This window comes from Aulonocara stuartgranti, assembly GCF_965226115.1.
Source record: "Aulonocara stuartgranti genome assembly, chromosome: 6".
Lineage (NCBI taxonomy): Eukaryota > Metazoa > Chordata > Actinopteri > Cichliformes > Cichlidae > Aulonocara > Aulonocara stuartgranti.
In genome coordinates, this window is record NC_138944.1 from 19,595,593 (window position 1) to 19,620,853 (window position 25,261).

Here is a 25,261-nt window from a genome sequence, read left to right on the forward strand (position 1 = left end):
TAACATGTCAGGAGTGCAGGCAGCTCAGCTAAGCAAGTGGAAGGTGTTGTAATAGATGCTGTCTTTCTGAAATAAGCAAGAACTTTCCTGAAAACAATGTGATCTGGATGCGTTTCTCTAAAACACAACATTTTTCACCTTTAACATTTTATACATCTTTACACTACTGTCAGTTATATATATAAAAAAATGTTATTTGCATTTTACACAGTGTCCCAACATTTTTGGAAACATGACTCTAAATGAAAAATAAGACCTAAATGCCAATGCTTATTGGTTGGGCTCAACCTCATACATTTCACTGTCATTCCAAAAATCCTTACCTCAAATGGTTACCACAATTCAAACAAAAAAGGAAAGAAAATTGAAAAAGGAAGAAACTGATAAATAAAAAGAGACACAAATGAACAAATGCATTTCACTGTAGAATGAAAAGCAAAAGTAGTCTAATAAGAGCATGAAGAATATGAGATAGGTCAAAAGAAATGTATATTTAAAAAAAAGTTTGGCGTCAAAATAGAGAGAGAATGGTAGAAAAACAGCTTGAAAAATATAAATGACTCGTGTTTAGCAATGGCATTCTTATGCCTAGTTTCTTTTTTTAAAGTCTTCTAAAATTCAATTTTATTTCATTTTAAAACTTAGAGTTTCTCCATATTTTACCTTTTTATGGTGTAAGCAGCAGAAGATTCACTTTTCAGAGAGTACTTAACCAAATTATTATCAGTTATTAAGGTTTAATAGTTCAGGTTAGTTTAAGTGGGCTTGAAATAGTTATCCATAGTCAGTGTACTACCTACAACATTCATAGTTTATTCCCCTAGTACTTCCGATACCATCACCAATATCCTGCTGTAGACAAGGCTGGTTACAACCATTTATACTCTATGTATCTACCTCTTGATTCGTTGGTCTACCACTGTCTTCACTGGTTAATATATACTAATGTGTGAATTTGGTGTTTTAATGCCTTAGATTGAATCTAACCCTTTAAACCCTTAAAGTTTTAAAGTTGAGGCAGGTTCTGCTCATTACTGTTTTTAATCAAACTTTACTAGCTTATTAAAAAAAAGCAGTATAATAGCTTTATATCACCTCAGTAATTTGTTAATCTCATCCATAATAGTTTTAATTTGCCAGTACTCATGTCCGCATCCTCTACTGCAGGTATTACACTGATGGATAAGTTCATAAATTCCCACTTTTTTAAAGATCTCTTTAACAGCTGTAACGCCTTTTTAGCTTCCAGTTTTGTTTTTTCCTTCTTCTTTTTTTGTTTTTTTAGGACAAATGCTTGTAATTTTTAACATAATATGTTTGGGAAAACCAGGTTTTGGACACCATGCTGAGAAAGACATACCTGAGAAGTTTCTTGTGACTAGCAAAGTGGTCAATATTGCTCCCTGCATTGACAGAAAAGAAGGAAAGAAGAAGGAAATGATGATGGGCGAAAGGAAGGAAGAGAAAGAAAGAAAGATTGATTAAAAGGTTGTAGCAAGAAAGAGCAGCATAGCAAAAGGACAACTCGAAGGCTTTACAGAACAAGCAATCATTTTAAGTTATAGTGAGAAGTCTTGAGCAAGGAAAACAGAAAAGGAGAGGAAAAAATGGCTGGATGGATTGTTCTATATAAACAGAAGCATGAAGGACTGCCAGAAGTCTCACCTTGAGTTTCCTCCTGGCATTGAATTTCTTCAGGCATTCCACAGTCTCCTGCCTGTGCATCATGGAAGCGACAGTGGACCGTTGCTGCAGGGAGAAGATGAGAGGATTTGAAGGAATGGAAACAATGGGTGAGAAGAATGTATGGCTGCGATTTTGTGGGCAGTGCAACTGTCACCTTTTGTGTGTGTTCATGCTTTTTTTTTTAATTTCTGTGTGCATCTGTGTGTGTGTGTGTTTGTGCAAATATTCCAACATCTGGGAGTGTGTTTGCCACATACGCAGATCCAGGGGTGTTTTAGGGCCTCTGCAGCAGTGATGCGTTTACTGGGGTTGATGGTTAGCATCTTGTTAATTAGATCCTTGGCCTCAGGAGTTACAGTGTCCCACTCCGGTGATGGGAACTGTAAAAAAAAAAAAAAAAAAAAAAAAGTGTGTCATATATACAGCATATATACAAATACAAAACTACAGAGCTCTGAGGATTCTGTATTTGTAGCAAGCCAGGAAGAGAGGAGATAACATCAGAATTATTATCCAATTTTCAATTTCAGGTTTCAGATGTTATATTAGTGGAGAGAAAAATCTTTAAAGGCCTATACCAATTCAAAAATCACAGTGGCTGTGTCCTGAGCTCCCAATGATGCTACAGGAAAACTGAGCAGATGGCCAGATGATGAAATGATCCTATGTGCAAATTAACTAAAATAAAATGTCACTTTTTGTTTTGTCTGACTTTATTTACCATTTAGTTTTTTCAGTTTTGGATGATGTATATATGCTTACATCATAGGCCCCAGCCTTGATTTGTTGATAGAGGCGATGTTGATCCTCATCCCAGAAGGGAGGGTAGCCAACCAGCAGGATGTACAAAATAACACCTAGAACAAAGTGACATGCACACAAACCCATGCATTTTAGATCTTTATACTCAGATACTATTTGTTTATTTTAAAAAACAACATGAGGTTTCTTTATTTAGCACTCCACAAAACACTCAGAACAACTTAAAGTTTCAGTCCTTGTAAAAAAAAAAAAAACAGATGTCTTTGGACCCAGTATTAGATCCAAGCAGCTACAGTGAGACAATTTGAATGTTATTTACCACAGGCCCACATGTCCACTGGTTTCCCATATGGGTCTTTCCTCAGAACTTCTGGAGATAAGTAGCCTGGGGTGCCTGCAAAACCTGGAGGAGTAATATGAAAGAATATTTGGAAAGGCAGGTTGGTGCAGGCCGTAAAATGACTGTGAGACAATGAGTGTTGTCTTATGCTGATTTTTGAAATTTCACTTTTTCTTATTTTGAATAAGAGACTCTGCTAAGAGACATCTGTTGTAACATTTTTATTCACAAGGAGTCAAGGCTTTGGCTGCCATGTACCCTCTGTGGATTTAGGGTGGTTCGTGTGAAACTCTTTATTCCTGCCAAATATTTTGTTGACAGTGTTCTTTGGAAAACTGAATAACTCCAATACGTCACATGAAATCTATTATCACGTTGTGCTTTGGCCAGGATGCTGTCCAGTTCATGAACAAAAAGAAGCCTACGAAAGGTTTCTATGGGACATTTAAACCAATTGGTGTATGTGCCCCTACTTGTCGAGATTAAAGAGATTCTCAACAGATTAACACTAAATCCCCCTTTATTAGTATTGCCCCAAAACTTCCCTAACATTGTCAAACATCTATATGGCTGACTTAATATTATTTATCATTACTGATTGCTTGCTTGACCAATCAGCTATTTCAAGTTGGAAAATGGATGGATGAATACTCACCAAACCATGCCTGCTGGTCCCCCTGTACCTCGATAGCCAGCCCAAAGTCAGCCAACTTGACCGCCGCCCCCTTCAGCTTACTGGCCAATAGAAGGTTCTCAGGCTGGGGGGGGCGGAGTCAAACAGGTTAGAGGTGAGAGGTCACACGCTCTGGGAACAAGCTGCCCACAGACACAGATCTAAGATCAGATTAGCCATAGCAATCCCAATCAAAGCCATTAGAGGTCAGTGACACTAAGCTGCTCTTAAATCAGTGTCTGAGGCAACTCCCTTTCTGCCACATCAATGACAGAGAACAAAAATGTGCACGGGACCAGATCTCTACGTGACCACGGACATGTTTCACACTGGAGCTGTGGACTTGCTCCCCCAGCCTCATGGATTCAAAGGGAGTAGAGGTGATGTGTAAATTAAAAAAACACTCTACTATTAGAATCCATGAGCAGGAACAAAGTGCACACTGCAGGGAGAAGGATACAGGGGGCAGCTGTGGTGGAACAGGAGACGTGGGTGTAAAAACAAGTGACTCTCAGCCACATATGTATAATGACACACACTGCACACTAAGACAATTTAGCACCATCATAAATTTATGAAAGCCAACAGCATGCACATATATGCACACACATTTAAACACATATGCACTAACAAAGGCGCAGGTGCAGAAAGGTCTTTGCTAACCTAAGGCCAGTTAGACAGTGTGCTCTAATGAATAATGCATTTCCTAACATTTAGAGACTCAAAACACAGGCAGCCTGTGAGCAGTCACTTTATGGCAGACGTATGACTCAACAGGACATAGACAGTAACTGACAACTAGACACAGCTACATAACGATTAACATAACGATGAATAAATCGTCCTAATTTTGAAGCATGTAAAAACCTGAAATTGCTTCAGCAAAGGAAATCCTAGTCACAGAATGGAAATCTCAAACTTGGTTATTCTTTCTGGGGTGTTTTTGCAGGCACAAGCTCACAATCCATTTAGTCACATTGAAAACAGCTTTTTTTTAGCATTCTCCTGCCTCTTTGCTTAACATCAAAATGCTAATGGCAAGTTGTGAGAATACGGGCTACCACTGGAATAGTCATGACCTTAAAAAAAATTTTCACATCTCAACATAATTTTTTACATAACTATGCGAATGGGGATCATTTCTGAGTGTCTGTCTTGTGATTGCCTCTATTTTTAACCAGCACTGCATTACATTACACAGTCATACATCTCACAAAATTACTGCCATGATAACATCAACATACTTTCAATCTGTCTTCAACATATTAGAGGTATTAGAAGAGGTTCCTCATTCTCTACACGAGCAGGCAGGGGGGTACTAGCCACGCATACTAACTTAACATAGAAGAAGACAAGCAGGCAAGAAGAAGTGTCGGAATCTGGTAGGCTCGAATCAAATATTTGCAATATATTGCCTTTTATTACTTTTATTGCCTTCAAAAGAAAGAATGAACAATGTAATAATTAAGAAGGTTGATAATGGAGAATTTAATTTATTTATTTTATAAAACAAAACATAAAAGAAGCAAAACAAAAATATGTAAAGGACAAAATGGAATTTTCTCTCTGTTGCTACCAAGTCAGGACTTTTTGTCTGTCTGTTTGGTCAACAAGGTTGCAGCAATGTCTGTGGTCATACAAACCTTCAGGTCCCTGTGAACGATTCCATTAACGTGGCAGTGATGGACACTCTCCAGGATCTGCTGTATGCAGTGGCTGAGGGTGGGAAAGTGGAGGAATGAGATGGATCAAATTAAAAGGAGAGAGAGGGGGAAAAAAATCAAGAAAAAATATATTTTAAAAGAGGATACTAGGGAAAATAACCGAGAAGAGAAGAATAACCTAATTCATAACACTGTTCTCGTCATCAAACTTTTTACGTGAGATTTATGTGATATTAAGCCTCATGATGGGAACTTATTTCTGCAAAAAGTTAAAGTTAAAGACATGCATAACATAAAGACATAGATATACACACACACCCCTTTCTTTCTCCCTCGAGATGCAGCTTTTCAGCATAAAGCTGGCAGTGTTAGGTAGGTTGTGTATGATTAATATTGCAGGCTTTATGTCATTAATCATCTTTATAAATAACTCCGAGATCCCTGAGACAAGGTAACTATATCACACCTCTGAGACAACCATATGTGAGACACACAAACACACATATAGGCACACACAGTTGTTCTCTCGGGTAACAGACAGAGATGCATAATGGCTGCTTTGCTCAGCAGCGTGTGTGTGTATGTGTTACCTGGCATCAGCCTCACTGTAGTACTCCCGGGCTACTATATCTTCAAACAACTCCCCTCCTGTCACCCTGGGAAGAGAGAATGAGATCATTATTTAGTGTATTCATGATTCTGGCTGTCATGAAAACTGAAACAGACTTGTCATTTTTTCTATGGACTCAATTACAAAAATCACTGGCAACTTCAACTATTACACCTCGGTAGTATCGACTCTGTACCCCTTTTTGCCATCAGTGCTGCCTTAATTCTGTCAGCTGTACAATCATCATGTGAATATCCCATTCCACCAAATACCAGTGGTGTTTTACTGGACCTGGTGACAGTGAACGCCCTTCATTGTCAAGTTCAAGAAACGAGTTTGAGATTATATTAACAGGGTGTGTTATCCTGTTGGAAGCAGCCATCAGAGGATGGACACATTGTGGTCATAAATGGATAAATTGTTTAGCAAAGATACTTAGCTGGGTTTCGCATTTATATCAGTTGATACTCGGGGGGCCTTGCTGATGCTGCTCAAGGGATAGCTTCTCTTTTTCGGACCATTCTCTGTAAACCCAATAGATGGTTTTGTGGCAAGATCTCAGCAGTTTCTGAAATTCTAAGATCAATAACTGTGCCATGTTGAAAGCCACTTGAATCATCTTTCAGACCTTTGCATTAACAAGCAGCTGAACAATCTGAGAAGCTTCTTCAGTTCTGAAGAAGCTTCTCAGATGAGAGGTGAAACATCTTCAAGCAACTTAAAGAAGTCCAGACACTATTCTTTGAAAGCTCCTTTGACTACGATGACCTGGATGACTGAGAACCTTCACAGACAGCTGAATAATGCTATACTGGAATGTGGAACGTTCCAAACGAAAATAAGAAAAAAAATGTTTGCAAGTAACTCACCAAATTACAGTAACTGGCTATTAGCATTCTAACAAAAGGGTGCCATAATAATTGCCATAATAATTCTTTAACATAGTGGACTCTAATATAATTGGGTATTTACAGATATCTTGTTTGAATGTGTTTAACCCTGAATTTTTTTCCCCTCCAGTGGTCATGGCTTTCAGAGTAAAAACTGAGCTTCTTCTATACAGGGTGTTAACATTAATAAGAGATAGTATATAAAAATTGGTATGGTGAAGAGAATTGACAGAATGTGTGAATGAGTGTTACTCACAGATCAAACACCAGATAGTGGAAACCCTCTTCTGATATGCTGTCATGGAGTCTTACTGTGGAGGAGCGCAAATAAAAAAAAGGAGAGAAAAGTGTGACAGAGAAAAGAAAAATCAGCCAACAGAAACAGACCAGCAGTGTGCAGCGGTGTCAACAAAGTTACAATATAACACTTAAAACATCTCAGAACATGTTACTAATAATAGATGACTTCTAAGTTTTCATAGTAAAGCTGTCAATAGTGATGGCTGTCGTTTGATGAAATCTCGCTTTCCCATAATAAAACCTAAATTATTTTGGAAGTAGCTATATGTCTATGAAAATCTTTACAATACTAAAAATAAATTCAGTAAAATTATAATTCACATCACGGCAATTATGACACCCAGTTACGTCAATTGAAGGTTACTAGAACTAATATTGAATCATGTGCAACTTTGCCAAAACAATGTCAGACTCTGTAGTTGGGACCACATGTTCTCCTTAAATTGCTGGCAGGAAACCTGTTCTTGGTAGGAGAGACGGCATCCATCCCACTTTGGATGGAGCAGCTCTCATTTCTAGAAATCTGGCCAAATTTATTAAACCCCCTAAGTCGTGACTATCCAGAGTTGGGACCAGGAAGCAGAGTTGCACTGTTACATGCCTCTCTGCAGCTTCTCTCCTCCCATCCCCCTGAAAATACCATCTCTTTAGAGAGTGTGTCAACTCCCAAACAGTAAAAAAAACAAACTAAATAGGAGCAAAAAATGACTTAACACAAAAAAATGACAAAGAAAGAACAATACAGTATCCACATTTTCACTGCTATGCAGATGACACACAACTTTATCTATCAATGAAGTCAGATAACACACACCAATTATTTTAAACTGCAGGAATGTCTTAAAGACATACATATCTGGATGTCCTCAAATTTTTGCTTTTAAATTCAGATAAAACTGAGGTTATTTTACTCGGCCCTGAAAATCTTAGGAATATGGTATGTAACCAGATACTTACTCTGGATGGCATTACCTTGGCCTCCAGTAACACTGTGAGGAACTCTGGAGTCATTTTTGACCAGGACATGTCCTTCAATGCATATATTAAACAAATATGTAGAACTGCTTTCTTCCATTTGCGCAATATCTCTAAAATTAGAAATATCCTGTCTCAGAGTGACCCTGAAAAACTAGTTCATACATTTATTACCTCTAGGCTGGACTACTGTAATTCATTATTATCAGGATGTCCTAAAAACTTCCTGAAAAGCCTTCAGTTAATCCAAAATGCTACAGCAAGAGTACTGACAGGGACTAGAAAGAGAGAGCATATTTCTCCTATATTGGCTTCCCTTCATTGGCTCCCTGTTAAATCCAGAATTGAATTCACAATCCTGCTCCTCACATACAAGGTCTTAAATAGTCAGTCCCCATCCATCCATCATCCATCTTCATCCGCTTTATCCGAGGCCGGGTCGCGGGGGCAGCAGCCTAAGCAGAGAGGCCCAGACCTCCCTCTCCCCAGCCACCTCCTCCAGCTTATCCGGGGGAACACCAAGGCGTTCCCAGGCCAGCCGAGAGATATAATCTCTCCAGCGTGTCGTGGGTCTGCCCCGGGGCCTCCTCCCGGTGGGACATGCCAGCTCACCCAGGAGGCGCCCAGGAGGCATCCTTGTCAGATGCCCGAACCACCTCAGCTGGCTCCTTTCGATGTGGAGGAGCAGCAGCTCTGCTCTGAGCCCCTCCTGGATGGCCGAATTTCTCACCCTATCTCTAAGGGAGAGGCCAGCCACCCTTCGGAGGAAGCTCATTTCTGCCGCTTGTATCCGCGATCTCGTTCTTTCGGTCACTACCCACAGCTCGTGGCCATAGGTGAGGGTAGGGACGTAGATCGACCGGTAAATTGAGAGCTTCGCTTTTACACTCAGCTCCCTCTTCACCACGACGGACCGGTGCAGCATCCGCATCACTGCAGCCGCAGTCGGTCCCCATCTTATCTTAATGACCTTGTAGTACCATATCACCCCATTAGAGCAGCTCATTCTCGCACTGCAGGTTTACTTGTTGTTCCTAGAGTATTTAAAAGTAGAATGGGAGGGAGAGCCTTCAGTTTTCAAGCCCCTCTTCTATGGAACCAGCTTCCAGTTTGGATTCGAGAGACAGACACTATCTCTACTTTTAAGATTAGGCTTAAAACTTTCCTTTTTGCTAAAGCATATAGTTAGGGCTGGACCAGGTGACCCTGAATCCTCCCTTGGTTATGCTGCAATAGGCGTAGGCTGCTGGTGGTTTCCCATGATGTACTGAGTATTTCTTCTTCAGTCACCTTTCTCACTCACTATGGCCTCAGTAGACCTCTCTGCATAGAATCATACTTTTATCCTGTCTTCCTTCACTCTCCTCAACCAGTCACGGCAGACAACCACCCCTTCTCTGAGCCTGGTTTTGCCGGAGGTAAACTGTTACTGTTAGAAAGTAAAGCATTACTACACTGCGTTTCAATATTAGGAAATTAGAAGAGTTTGACTTATATTATATATTATTGTCTTGATTTCAAAGCCACAGGATCAAAAACCTAACGCCATTGTTGCTCTCAAAATTTCAAATAGCAAGTACATCTCAGAAAACTACAAAGAAATTATTAGAGAAATATGAAACAACAGCAGTGAAGGGAAGAAAGAGCATGTGTCTATAAATGTGAAAACAAAGGAGGAGAGACCACTTCTTTCAGAGGTTTAATGAGAGGGGTGTAAAGGTTTAGAGAGCAGGTGTTCGGCTGGTGTATCTTTTTGATGACTCAGCTGCAAGAGCACACAGGTGCAGCATAATCATTACATACCGTACTAGAACACATACACACACACACACACACAAACACACTTGGTTTCGTGGTCTCTCCTCCTTTCTCTCTCGTAACTGTGTCTAGAACATGAATATCCCTAGCAGAAATCAGTAGAGACCTGAAAAGACCTGTTTTAATTTGCACAAGTGTGTGTGTGTGTGTGTGTGTGTGTGTGTGTGTGTGTGTGTGTGTGTGTGTGTGTGTGTGTGTGTGTGTGTGTGTGTATTCCGAGATTTAGGACACAGCTCACCGATGTTGGGGTGCTTCAATAAACGACAAATCCTCGCCTCTCTCTCCAGCTTTTGATGATCTAAAAGAAAAATAGAGGAGACACAAACACAGAGATGGGTTATTTTAATGCTACTCATGATTCCCTCCTGTGATTGGCTTTATAAATAATAGAACGTGAAGTTGGATGCAACTTAGTTTTGACTCAGTGGAGGACACATTGCAGTATTTGGTTGTCAGCGTCTGTCTGTCTGTCTGTCTGTCTCTGTGTGTGTGTGTGTGTGTGTGTGTGTGTGTGTGTGTGTGTGTGTGTGTGTGTGTGTGTGTGTGTGTGTGTGTGTGTGCTGGCATGGTGTCAGCCGGCTCTTTTCCTTATCAGAACTGAAATGCTTGACAAAAATAATGTGACCTGATATGTGCTCGGTAATATGCCACAAACAGGCAGGCGGCAGTGAACAACAAACACAGTGAACGGCCACAGAGGATTCATATTGACCTCTCGCGTCGGGCTCAGCATAAGCTCCTCCAATGTACTTTTAGGTCCTCTTTGGTGCCCTGAGGGAAATCTGAAATCTGTATTCCCAAAATATACACTGTGCTGCAGTTTTGCAGATGTATCATACAATAGATTTATACAGTAATCCTTTTGAATGTTTAAAAGAAGATCTCATACCGTTTTTTTCTTCATGTTTTTAATTAAAATTTGTGTTAAACAATTAATCTGGATAGAATATGTTAAAATTATTTATTTTCTACCCCCTTTTTTCAGACAAAGGGTATTTTGAAATAATATATAATCAGTAATACAAAAACAGCTATGTAATTCTGTATTACACCAATGATGAGATTTAATCAGAAACTTTATGATATTTGTAGATTTCTACATCACTGTAATGAAGTGCTTTAGGTTAAAATAAACTGTGACTTTTTTTTTCCACACACACAGTAATATTATGCATACCATAAAACGATTTCACTCATATTCCGAAACCTTAAAGAAGTATATGCTCTACGGCAGTGACTATAATGTTCCACCTAAATACAACATCAGCTTTTGGTGAGCTTGTTTTAATAGTGGACCCTTAACTGATGCTGGGAGAACATGTACATGCTTCTTTACATGAAATCCACCAAATTTTATGCGGGGGGGGAAAAGACGGTTTTTGGGAAGCAAAGAATAGAACAGCAGCAGGTATTAGATACTGCAATCTAACTGTACTGCAACAAAAATCCCAGACAGGCAATATGGCAACCCAGACAGCATAACATATCTCTCCTCATTGAGGCTCAGACTGATTTTATCTGACTTAGCAAACATGAAGTGACACTCAAATCTCTCTGTCAGAAGAAACCCAATGTCCAGTGACTCTGATTCAGAATAAGTGAGTCATTGCAATGAGTAAGACAATCCGGTGCTGAGGCGACCCATTTCAGCTTTGCCTCAGGACAGGAGGGAGAGAGAGAGAGCAGGAGGTTCTACATTTTTCCAAAATAAAATAGGACGCCTATTTTTCACTCTCATCTGCCTCCTTCTTCTTCTCTTCTTGGTGCTATGGAAACTGTGGGCTCAGTGCAGCACAGAGGCAAGACCAGCAAAGAACACTAGGCTGCTTGTTCTCATTATAGGTCCAGGTATCTGTTTGTTTCGTGTCAGTGTAACGCACCTATAGGAAAACAATAGGCAAGCACAACAACAAAGCTAGTGAGCTTTAAATGAGACGGACCTTGGCGTGCACTCAAATATGCAGCAAAATGCCAATATAAAACATATTATGACAGAAAAGTACTTATCCCCAAAGAAAGGTGACAAAGATGTTTGTCAGCCCTAGTGACAAAGTTTAATCCAGAATAAAATATATAGCATGAGCAGACAAAACTACAAAAAAAAGAATGTTTAAAGGCAAAAGAAGAAGAGATAAAATGATGAAACTACAAAAAGGTCTACAATGAATTGATCTGATTACTGTTGCAAAAAAGCTTTCTCGTCCATCAGCCCAAGCATTAATTACCAAGAACAGCCACAATTAACTTCATTAACTTAAAAAATGCTGTTTCTTTTCTTTCAACAGTCATATTGGCTCCAGAGGCGGTGATGAAACTGTGTAAAAACTTCCGAAAGGACTTGCATGCCTTCCTGCATGCAGAATTTCTTGCAGCTCTTCTGTGTGGCTCCAAGTCTGCCATAATGCCCCTGAGAACATGCCAATTTCAATTTTGCTGAAGCATACTGCCGGCTGTAGAGACAAGCATAACAGCACAGAAGCCCACAAACAGCGCCAGAAACAAGGGCAGCCTAGCCATTACTGCATGATTAGCAGGATTCTCTGAGCAAGGTCACTAATCTCTCCATCTCTGTCTTTGCCTTATTATGTTGCTGAATGGCACATCCTTTTGTGTCAGTATAACACAAAACACATTTTGTCTTCCCTTTGCCAATATTGAGAGAATCATTACTCACAAATATCTAATTTTCACATTTGCATTTTCTGCTACATTAAGTAATTGTTTTTTGTTTAGTTTTTTATAATACACCTGTGTTTACAGTACATCACTTAAGTCTACTAGCATCATAGCGTATTTTACACTGGTACAACAGCCAATTTGCTGTTCTTAAGGAATTTAACGGACTACTTTTCATTGTACTTTGCTTTATCAACATTGTTAAATTCCAGTAAAATAAAACAATACCCATAGTTTTAAGTATTTTTGCAGAACTTTTGTTAAAATGATAGTATGCACAATGCATTAATGCCATTATGTAACCATTATATTACAATTAACACACAATCTAGTGTTATTCTTTGTACACTAAGCAATAAAGTTATCTGACCTAATTATACCATACCTAGTAGCAATACTGAGGACATGGTTTAGGAAAGACTGCAGCACGTTTTCAGACCTCAAAAAAAAATCAAACTCTGAAAATGATTTGAACCATTCTTCCATAATGCTCCATAATAGGTGGTCATGTTTGGCTGTGCCAGGGTGGTTGTATTTTTTTTATTTTTTTTATTTGCAGTATTCATCGACTGTACTCTGTTATATGACAGCCTCGCTCCCTTTTTTCATCATTTTCCACCTCCACTTTTCTTTCTGTCTCTCTCCTCTCTCTCCCTCCTCCACAGGTAGTCCACCTCCTAGTCGGCTGGACATCTGTTGTCTAGCAACTCACGCACCAATCAGAGCGTCAGGCCTCTCCTCTCCTCTGCAGTGGAACCAGCCTTGAATGCAAATAGCAGATATTGAGAGTTCACACACAACTTTAAAACTCTGCAGAAATACAGTTAGAGCTACGTATGCTTATTTCCTAACTTAAACACGTCTAGTCTTGTAGATGAGGATGGAAAGTCAGAAATTGAGCTTTACAGATTCTGTAATGCAACAGTTGAGTCTCAAGATGCTTATGTACACAGAAAAAGTGCAGATAGTCTAAGGATTGATGAGTAGTGAACATTTGTCTGCAAAGGATGCGTTCATTTAGATAATATATTTTTTTGATAATATTAAAACTGTAGCTTTTTATTGGAAACCTCAGCAGCTACAAGATTAGAGAAAAATGCAACAACAAACACATGCAAAAGAGCTTAAGCATAACAAAGTTCTGTTCGTTCTGAAAAAGTGATACATGAATTTGTGACTTCCAGATTAGATTATTGTAACTCGCTGTACTCTGGACTCCAACTTGCTCACCTCCAAAGATTATAGCTCGTTCAGAATGCTGCGACTCGTCTCCTAACCGGAACTAGAAAGTTTGGCTCTATTACTCCAGTGCTCTCTGACTTCCATTGGCTGCCTATTAAAGTTCTGCTGCTTACTTTCAAATGCCTAAACAACCTTACCCCTGACTATCTCACCGACCTCCTCAGTCTCTATACTCCCAACTGTTCTTTACGATCTTCCAGTCAGTTACTTCTGGCCCAGCCCAGGCACCGTTTGAAGACTAGGGGTGATCGTGCTTTTGCCTCTATAGCACCAAACCTCTGGAATAGTCTTCCTGCTACCGTTCGTGCCTCTGACTCCATTCAATTCTTTAAAGCACGCTTGAAAACTTACCTATTCAACCTGGCTTTTTCCGGTTCACTAATTCTCAACGCACATTAATTGCTGTATCGCTACTCATTTCTCTGAATTATCATGATCTCTCCCTATCTCTACTTACTGCTTTTTGTTTGTTTTCTATACTTTCTCTATTTTACCTTGTTTTAATGACTTACTGTTCAGTGTAATCATTTACCGTTATTTTTACTGTGAAGCACTTTGGTGTACCCCCTGGTTTTAAATGTGCTATATAAATAAAATTGTATTGCATTGTACTGTACTGTAGTATGCTGTTGATTTTAGCAGAAAATCAAACCTTAATGTCAAACATCTTCAGTGTTGAGGGACTGCAGACAGTAACTGTAGAATGAGACAGTCCACAAGATTACTTGGTTTTCCTTTGAGAGCTTGTTTCTCATTTTTGCAAGCTTCATACAAGTTAACAGGATTGGAGCACAAAAGTGCACGAGCACAGGTGTGACTGCCTGCACTGGCATAACAGCGTGTTTTTATTTTTTAATGCATGAGTAAATCGCATTTTACCCATTCACTCTTCAGACTGTAGCTGCAAAAAAAGCTGACTCTCAAAGTGTCGCAAACAATCAGTTATGACTGGCTGCAAAGCCTCACAATACTCAACTCTGCTTGCGCAAGCTTGAGTCCTGCTGTCACAGACACTAGTGAGAGTAATTTTGCTTATGTGGTTAAAACTGAAGCAACTGTGCCAACAAATGTGAATGTGCGGTCAGCTGTTTTCATTCAACCCTGTCTGGACCTTTTCTTGGCTTGATCTGGGCTGACCGTCTCTAAGTGTCCAAGTATGAGTGCTTCTCTGTCTGGCACAATAAAGACCACGATGATTGATAACTTCATTTAAAGTATACAAAAACATACCTATTCTTTTTTGTTCTCTTTTACTTTTATTATTTTAACTGTCATAATTTGTCTTTAATTAGCTGTGGTGTGAGAAAAAAATACAGCTACTTTGTTTGTAATGGCTGAAAAGTAGCCGTGTTCCTCTTCAATACCAAATGCACTTCTTTGTCTCATAAAACAATCCAACAAATTTGTTATATTTTTCCATGGCACAGTGCAATAGCCACAAAAAGATTGAAATATCTATTTAAGGTATTTACAACAGAAACAGTATCTTAAAAGTTTGTGGTGAGTATGTATTGCTATAGGTATAGATTTAACCTCCCCAAATGTAGAGTGATGCAAGGAGACTTTCAGTCAGCTCCTTTTCAGTCTACAGAAAAATACTGACTTGTTGTATTAGTCACTTCATAAATCTTAATGTCGTAAATAATCAATTTTCTATCATTAGCATTCCAAGTATGCTGCTCAGATTAGGCCTCCTACGCTTTGCACCATTTTAGAACAGATCACAAGTTACTTCTTTCAAAAGTCCATCCATCCATTTGCTTCTCCTTTTCAGGGTCGCGGGGGGTGCTGGAGCGTATCCCAGCTGTCATAGGGCGAGAGGCGGGGTACACCCTGGACAGCTCGCCAGTCTGTCGCAGGGCCAACACACAGAGACAGACAATCATTCGCGCTCGCATTCACACCTATGGGCAATTTGGAATTATCAATTAATCTATCCCCACAAACTGCATGTCTTTGCACTGTGGGAGGAAGCCGGAGTACCTGGAGGGAACCCATGCAAACACGGGGAGAACATGCAAACTCCACACAGAAAGACCCCGGCCTGATGCTGTGCGCCAACAGTGCAAACCACGGTGCCACCGTGCTGCCAAGTGAATGTATAAATATGCTAATTTGTTACTAGGGAATGTACAGAAACACAGCTCTTCAACCTGGACAAAGTGGGGACTGGCTGATAACCAGTTTGTCTGCTGTGTTGTGCATTTGCTCATTTTCTGTAATCTCCAGGTTTCTATTAGTAAAGGGTATGACTGTAAACCAAAGAGTTATAATAATAATAATAATAATAATGGATTGCATTTATATAGCGCTTTTCGAGAACCTCAAAGCGCTTTACAATTCCACTATTCATTCACTCTCACATTCACACACTGGTGGAGGCAGCTACAGTTGTAGCCACAGCTGCCCTGGGGCAGACTGACAGAAGCGAGGCTGCCATATCGCGCCATCGGCCCCTCTGGCCAACACCAGTAGGCAAGTAGGGTAAAGTGTCTTGCCCAAGGACACAACGACCCGGACAGAGAGCCCAGGGATCGAACCGGCGACCTTCCGGTTACAGATGCGATTCCCAACCCCCTGAGCCACGGTCGCCATGTGTTCTTTCATTCTGAGTTGTTCTTTCTGTTCCATTACCTGTACACTTCAGTTGCTTGAGTTGTGTATTATTATTCCTTACGTTAAATGGACACAGTTGCAAGTTGGAAAGAACCAACCGTTAGCAGTAGGTTGCAGTGGGTTGCTGGGGTAAATACGATCGACAGGTTAGCAAGTATCATTTGATGAATTGTTTCCAAAGTGATTAGTAAAAATCCCACTGAACCTACAGTAAAGGCACAAAAACATTTGCAACAGCAAGCCCATCTTCAGTTCACCCAGCTGCAGACCCCAGTGAACCTCCACCTCTACCCCACTTTGTTTCTTTCCACTGCTGCTTCTTTCTTTTTCAGTCTGTGTCTGAAGTGTCACATCTGCAACCGCACTGCAGCAGTATAGTGCTCTCTCTGTGAGTGTCTTTATAGTTTGATATCCTGCAAGTCCAACACAAGCAAATTTTGGGACAACATAACACATCCAAACATTTTTATTAAAACTAAATAAATAAATAAAAACATTTTAAAAAGAACAAGGTAAAGAGGTCAGCTTTGAAACTAAAAAGCTAAATAGAGCCATCTTCACAGCAACAGAAGCAGACTGAGAACATGGCATGAATCTTTAAGTGAAATCATTCTGTGCTTAGTTTTATTATTATTGTTATTTTTTTTTAGTTTTTTACATCCTCGATGTTTTTGCATCCATGGTGACAACAACTATAATTTCAATTTCCAAATGATGAACTATTACTTCTTGATATGTAACATTTCTGTTTTCTGTATAAAGTATGAGGTAATTTTACTTTCATTACATGTAGATCTGTAGTTAATGTTACTACTGACTTCAGTGTTAAGCGGTGACTTAATTAACAGGCTAGTATTGACAGTCTGACCTTTATGTCATAGTAAAACCACAGCACTAGTAGCTACATGTAAAGAGTGTAGTATCTATTACAAGGGAGGAAAAGAAAAGAAAAGACTTATTTAACATTTGGCTCATACATAGTTTTGGCCTACAAAGAATATTTCCAGTATAGTGTGCCTGTGTAAGAGTGCAAAATGCAAATGAGGAAAAAAATAATGGAAGGCATCCATGACAATTGTTATGTTTTTTTTGTGTTTTTTTTTACATTTTATCCTTCAAAATAAATTATTGTAGGCGCTTTTATGTAAAAAACCAAACAAACAAACAAAACTGATATGTGAAAACACATTTTCTGTTTAAATTAGGTATCATGCATGTTTGGGAAGCTAAAAGGTCACTTGAGTGGTCTTTCATCAAATGTGACTCAGACTCCAGTTTTGCATGGTGACTCTCCAACTTTATCAGTAGCTGATAGGCCAAGTATGAAAAGCAGCACACTGGCTGACCCGTTCTTTCCAAAGTATATATTGCCAGTCATCAGGGGAGCTAATATCAAAATATTTTTGGAAGTGGGTTGAACAGAAAATGGCTCCTAAGCTAAAAAAAGAACCAATACTAGCTAACTCTAGCTTTGTACCAAAAAAAGAGTCATGAATAAGTAGTGATGCAGTTATCGATGATAATATGCCAGTTTATAATGGAAATAACATCCTTAAGACTAATTTCTTATATTTGCAATGATCATTACAAATATCTGGGGAATTTATACATATGTCCTGCCTTACTGGCTAAAAATATTGCTGTTACCAGTATAAAATATGCTAATTCTATATACCAGTCAACAATAACAAATTCTGATAATCAATTAAAAACTTAGGTAATCAATTAAGTAAAAATTCCAAATTTTGTTGGTTATAGCTCTTTGGATGTTTTGAGTGTTGGTCAGAAAAATGAGCAGCTGAAACCATCCTCTGGAAATGCCAATACATATTCAATTAACCCTATTAAACAATCAATAGTTTAACCACCAACGACGACAAACGTTTTCTGAAGTCTTAACGCTGATACAGACGCAAATGTTCAAACCACACACAAATGTACACACACAGACAGCGACACACCGCAACGGGGTCCTGGAATTGCGCTGCTCCATTTAATTAAGAGTTTTAATTAAAAAGATGTAGTGGAGTGAATGTAACATCCTCTGCTGCCAGCGGCTAAGTAGTCCTCTTCCATACCGTTCCCAGGGATCTAATGAAACCATCCAGGATGCTGAGACACCGTCACCCTCTGTTAGTTTGCAATAGAGGAAGAATTAAGAAACTGATAACTCCCTGGCTTTCTCTTCTGAAGAGAAACAAAAGGTGGCTGGTGTCAAGAGATAAAACTGCCCCAAGAGTCTTGTAACATACGGTAATGTCCGCATTTATCTTATACACTGTAATGCAGAGATATACCACACACACATTAGACTGATGTGTAAAAGTGGTTTAATCTGAGCTGCATTTTCTGAAAACACCTCAACAAGGAGAGACTCTCAAAATACTAGTTATAATCACAGACAAAGACCCCATTTTATTGCAGCAATCAAGCCCTACTGTGCTGCACATTCTTTATTTTGATTACAGCTACAGTACTGCGGTAGGAATTGTGTCCTGCAGCTCAGGAGAACTGGCAGCACCAAGGTACCAAAATACACAGTACAAAAGATTCAACTTGAGAATTTAATTTTTGCAACAAGAACAGGAATAATATAACCTGACCTGTTATTTAAGAAACAGAAAAGCCCCATGGAAAAAAATTATACATTTTATAAAATACAAATTAAACAGAAAAGTTGCAGCTCTCCATTTGCAATGCATGTCATATGATTAAGCTTTGTAAGAAATATATTAGTAAATATAAATACATGAATGGGTGTGCAGGTACATATGTGCAATATGTGTGAACCATGAAACAGCATAAAAAGATTAGTCAACACTTAAAATTCTTTAATACAACTACCAGACCTAATTTATTCTGCATTTCTCTGCAATGCCTCCAATACACCCACAGAGAACTTGACTGAACCATCCAGTTTTCCAGTTTTTATTAGCTAGGGAAGCAATAGTTTTAATGTAGAAGAGAAGCAATTTAATGGAGCTACTTTTTTTCTGGGGGAAAAAACACTGGAATGTCTTTTTTTCTAGTTTTAATTTTGGAACAAAGTGCAACAAGTATCTTGTGGGAAAATTGCATTACAAAGTAAAGAACTCGAGTCACTTGGGGAAAACCAAGCCAGGCCATGCACTGCAGACTCTCCAGTTAGACATGCCAGGAGCAGACTGGAGGCAGATGTTGTAGGAGTGTTTAGCTTATTTTAGAGTTTAGAAATGTGTTAACATAGAATGTAGAACTATTGTAGAGACATTGACACTGCCCTCAATGTAATAAAGGCCTCATTGTGTTGTGAACTTAGGAGTAGATTGTAGGAGACCCCTCCCCACTTGAACTGTGAAAGTAAAACAGAGAGGAGTTAATGCTGAGTGGAAATTCCCCAGAGAATGTTTGGGTGGGGGTCTCAACATTTGTAACTGGATAACTGTGGTCTGGAAGGGAGATGGGTTTTATGACCTAGGGAGTCACCTACACCCACAGTGTTTTAACTGTCACGCACACACATCCAGACGCACACTCACACACGAGCACTCACATAGACACGTGGGAACGCGCACATGTAGGCATTCATGTGCTTGTGCACATAGACACAGACACAGAGTTTGCAGCACACCGTGGGGGGTTTTATGATAGCGTCGCCCCTACAAAACTGTGTTTCACAGACAAAGGAGTGAAGATTTGGAGAGGGACACACCGGCCTCGTCTTCCCTTCTAGAAGTGCATGCTTAAATGAAGATGAATAAAGATGAATAAAGGTTTTGTGAAATGACTACTGAGTTCCGGTGCCGTCTCTGGATGCCTCGACGAATAAAAGAACCGGGGTAAAACTGATTTCGCAACAATGTCTGGACCACTTGAACTGCCTTTTCAATGTGGAGGAGCAATTCCTCTACTATGAGACCTTCCACTGACTGAACTCCTCACTCTATCTCCAAGAGTGAGCCCAGAGATGTCAAAATCATCACAGCGAAATGCAAATTGTGTCTGGGTGATAAGTATTTCCAGGCTGTGAAGTGCTCCACTTCAAACTGAAAAAGCACCTGCAAGTTAAGCATGGCTTAACACAACACTGCTGATGAGGCCTACTGAAGACAATAACAATGCAGGACCTATAGTTCAGACGCAGTCATGGCTAGCATTTAGTGTGGCTAAAATTGCCACTTCAAAGGAAACTGCTGGTTAAGTGATGTAGTAGATGCTTCTGCTCAACTGTCTATGCAATGAGGCAGTGTCAATACACTCATGACAGATGTACAGTTTTCTATGCCAAAAGTAGAAAATGCATTTGCAACTTTGCAGCTATGCTAATCCATCTATGAAGTGACATCATTTTGAACTACAATGCACACTTTTACATATTTTATTATGAATTTTGTCTTCTAAGATTGTTTAAATATATTTATGTCTGTGACAATCTAATCAATATTCAATTTGTCAATGTTGAAATCATTTGGTACATGGCCGATGACTAAATGGTCATAAATATGTTCAGTGTCACACAACAGCTCTTTGTAGGAAGTAGGACAGTAACAATATGAACCGTACACAGTTTACCTGCAGCAGGAGTTCAGACTAAATATTCTAAGACTCTGAGAAAGTAAGAAAAAAAATTAACATATAAAAGCACAGAGAAAAGGAGGGAGGTAGGCGATGCATTCAAATGTAATCTAATCTGTAACTAAGAATACCCTTGCTTTGTTGCACACATTGTACTGAACATTTTTTTAACCTTAAGTCAAAATTTTGTGATTTTAAAAGAGTGAGAGCTGCATCACTTATTTTTCACTTTCACTGAATGCATACATTGAATTTAATGGACAAAGTTGGTTCACGTTTCACATCTGCAAATCTAGAGCAGACTCTGTGCTGATGACTGCCATCAGTCTAATGTCTATTCATAGTGGTAGGACACATTTGAATAATAAGGTCCATGATACAGTATGTGGCAGACGGCTCTGTAAGAAATTTGGCATAATGCATCAAATTAATTTGATAACTTGATGCATTATTATACAGGAAAAAATATTTTTAAAACTAAGACTTAAAGTGGGATCTACAAACACACATTTGCTGTCCAGTGCTTTGTTAATTTGCCAAACAGCTAAACACTCACAAAAAACAGAAAAAAAGAATATTTTCAATACTGAGTGTATGTCAGGGTGTGAGAGCACAAGCAATATATTTTTAGCCTTTGAGTACCCAGTGAGTCATGTGATCCCCTTCTTCTGACTGATCCCTCCTTCCTTTCCTTCTCTCCTGCGTGCATATCTGTGTATCTTAACCACAGTCTTCTCCCCTTTCTCTCTGTTTTTAGTCCTACAGACCTATTGATTAATTTCTTTTTTTTATTATTATGATTATTTTTGTCAAATGGCTCAGCTGTCTCTTTATTGTCATCTCCTCACATATAGTACAGACTTTCGTCAAACATGTGCCAGGTGAAAGAAGATAGAAGAAGATAAACCACCATCTCTAATTTGCTGGAAATGATTTCCAGATTCACAGCCCATCTCCTTATCACCATGCCATGCTCAAAACAATACAATGAGCATACTGGGGTATCAATCAATACTTAAAAATTTTCTAAAATTTCTATATCAACAAAGCTGAAAGCACACAACCCCTGATTAGCTTGAGTGCCAAATTCTGTATTTTTTAAAGATACCAACCAATTGCATTGGTATTAATGAGTACCAATTCTCACTAAATCAATTGGTTTCAAATTTCAAAACATCTGAGTTAGAGGAAGAAAGACAGCGAGACAGTGTGATGTCACTCCTACAACATTTTCAAGTACAATGATGGTGGTGTCAGCAAGGAGACAAAAGTAATCTCAGGGGTGGTTACACTTTTCAAAATGCAATGCAGACGACAGACTCTGCAACATAGCATTTTTGTACTGGCTACAGTAACACTTCTTTTGAAATCACCATGCTGTGCACATTTAAAGAACACGTTTTGTGAGATTGTATGTCTGAAAAAATAGTATGTAATCACAACCAATAATAGTATAACGTTACTATTTAGTACAGTCGTTCACAAACAGTGTCACATGACAGACATTGTCAGTGACCAAGGCAGTGTGCAAATGGTTATAGATACATAACAAAATATATCAACTGGGAAGTATGGACTTATTTTGTAATATATAATTTATTGTTTTAAAACAAGAATATGATAATTGAGTATCATAACATTTAATGTTTGCAATTTAACTATTAGCAGTTAATTGATAGCACCATTATCTGTCTGTTAAGTTATGATTAAGGCAGCGGCTAATTGCTATGACTAATAATAAATTAATAACATTAACATGGAGAAATAGGCATCAAAGATTATCAATCCTGCCAGTATGTAGCCTTAATACAGGCTCCTGGTAATTTAACAGGATCACATTCTCTTTTGTCTAAAAACTGTCATGTTTCTCTGAAAGTACCAGAACGAAGGTGAGAAAAGTCTGCACCAAGTAGAAACAAAGGCAGTCTACCTTTCCAACTCTGTTTGATCAGCAATGACAATACTTTGGGGTTTTTTGCACTACCTAAAAGAATCTTAAATTTGTTTGTATTATGCTAATCTATATATTTTTTAACCAACTTTTAGTTTAATTTTTTTTGTCATTTTTCCTCTGTGATATCAAAACTGGCATTGAATATTAAGTATTTACTTGGATATCAGTATCGACAACCCAAGAGCACATCTTTTAAAAATTAAAAGCACAAACACACACTTAAATACTGACTGACCATCTTCTCTATCTCACTCTGATTTTCTGTCTCTCTCCCTCTGCTTCCTTTCCTTTTCTTCCATTCTGTTTCTCCACTCTTATTCACTAACTCATCTGCTGCTCTAAATCAAATGCTGCATAATCAGGACTGCAGATTTTAGGAATCTGGCTGGTTCAATAGGCCCACCACATGTGTGCCTACTTAACTAGAAGCAGCAAACACACACGCAGTGCCTTGATCTGCCTGCATTCCAGACACCAATCCTATCCTAAACCCCTTTCAATTATATATAATCACACACACACGCATGCACTTGCATACACAAACACAGAGAACAGAAGAGAGGAGTAGGGGGAAGGTCATGATCCTGCCAGAGAAAAGGGAATCAGAGTTGCAATTCTAGGGCTTATCACGGAAAGAGGGTAAGTCCATATTTGACACGCCAGCATGCAGAGTATATAAACCTCTATATGAACACACATAAGAAAGAGGAAGGGCAAGTACGTATGCACTTCGAGACCCACATGCACAAGTGGTGAGATAATTCTTTGCAGTATTTTTGGAAAATCTGTCCACGCAAGTGTCAAGACACTGATCCGTCTCCCAAGGTGTCTATTACAAACACTACACTCAGCAACGTGCAAAAGACTGTTAGGATATGGAGGAGAAGATAGAGATATGCTGCAATAGATAGATGGATTGACAGATAGAGCACATACTAACCTTCTTAGTTACTATTCAGTCAGTACTCACACATTTAAATATTACATTTTGGGTAAGAATTCGATGAGCATTTTAATTTAAGACTTTAAGAACTGAGAAATAACTGAGTATAACACTAAACATTTAATGTGCACTGTGTAACATATAATATACATTTTATGGAAATGAACAGCACCAGTAAATGCATAATGAAAAATGTAGCAACAACAATCCAGGAGACTGTCTATCTAATATTGAGCATATTCTATCTGAGTGAGCACCTATGTGGCTAGTTTTGGCATGTTTCAAATGGCAATATGTAGATCAACTTGTTATTATGATATTTCAAGAAAATCAGGTTGGTTGAGTCATTTGCTTACAGTTGAGTTACACAACACCAGGTGCTAGTGTTTTTTTCTTTTACTTTTTTTTTGGTTGGTCGGTTTTTAGGTAGTATAGCATCATCAGAGGGCATCTTGCTCTCAGACATGCCCGGGGTTGTCTCATTCTTGTGCGCACTAGGGAATGCAAATGCATGGGGTTGCTCTAGCAGTGATATTACAATATGACAGTCTTACATCATGTATGAGATACAAACTGGTATGGTTTTAAGTCACTGAATGTGAAGAGAAGTGATTGTCTGTAGTGTTTGCATGTCATCTGGAAATGATACAATTCTTGGATTTCCTTTGAAATTACTATCTAATAACAGTAGGCACCAATTTTAAATGTTATATATTGACAGCATGATATGGCAGCAAAACTGTCATTAAAAATTATGTGTCAATACTGTTTTGTGTTGCCTGTCTGCTACCTGCCTTTATGTAAACATCCTGCACCTTTCCGTACGCCTTCCTGGTCGAAGAAGTGTAAAATATAACTTCTGTAGTCATCATCAAAGTATTTACTATTAGCTAACGATGACAAGTGGTTTGACTTGCGGGCAAATGTTATAGAACTATTCCTTTAGTAAAAGGTAGTAGCAAACACTAAACACCTCACGAGACATAAAACACAATTATTGTCATACAATCAACAAACAACCAAAAGAAAAAGCGCATATTCCCCAGAAATTGTTCCCCATCGCGTTTTATGGAACAATATTATTTTTGCAGATGGTTAAGTCTCAGCTCATTTTCAATATTTCATTCTCTATTTAATCTAATGTAATGATTCATAGTATATAAAATCACATTTTTGTAGTGTGGTTGTGAATAAGGACCACAAATCTTCAAATAAACGTTTTTTAATGAGCTCAGGAACACAGTATATCAAATATATATTTATTTTTTAAATGACAGCTGTCTGCACTGTCTGACATGGTAAACCGTCAATATCTACTGAGGGATTCAAAATATTAATTAAAAATGCAAAACAGCTGATTAAAGTTTATTCTGTCAACCCTGTGAGTTCACATACATGTTATTCTGAAAGAGCTGCTGGGTTCTTAATTTGTTAAACTTGTTTTATTAAACCAGAGATGGCAACAGCTGATGTCCTCTGTCCATTATCAAGGCTTTCTGCAAAAGAAGTTATGAAAAACTTTTTTCACACTACACTATAACTCCTTACACCTTGCATG

The 25,261-nt window shown here is 38.7% G+C and overlaps 1 protein-coding gene across 18 annotated transcripts in view; it reads right to left on the reverse strand.

Moving 5' to 3' along the window:
• camk2d2 (calcium/calmodulin-dependent protein kinase (CaM kinase) II delta 2) overlaps window positions 1-25,261 on the reverse strand; it is a 51,894-nt gene that overhangs the window by 15,041 nt on the left and 11,592 nt on the right. For all 18 annotated transcript variants that reach the window (XM_082535728.1, XM_082535725.1, XM_082535731.1 and 15 more), the window contains 10 exons: window positions 9,957-10,016; window positions 6,882-6,936; window positions 5,716-5,781; window positions 5,105-5,177; window positions 3,444-3,546; window positions 2,768-2,851; window positions 2,449-2,543; window positions 1,944-2,066; window positions 1,666-1,749; window positions 1,361-1,403 (listed from right to left, as the gene is read on the reverse strand). In XM_082535728.1, coding sequence (XP_082391854.1) covers window positions 1,361-1,403; window positions 1,666-1,749; window positions 1,944-2,066; window positions 2,449-2,543; window positions 2,768-2,851; window positions 3,444-3,546; window positions 5,105-5,177; window positions 5,716-5,781; window positions 6,882-6,936; window positions 9,957-10,016 — 786 coding nt within the window. The remainder of the gene's footprint in view (window positions 1-1,360; window positions 1,404-1,665; window positions 1,750-1,943; window positions 2,067-2,448; window positions 2,544-2,767; window positions 2,852-3,443; window positions 3,547-5,104; window positions 5,178-5,715; window positions 5,782-6,881; window positions 6,937-9,956; window positions 10,017-25,261) is intronic.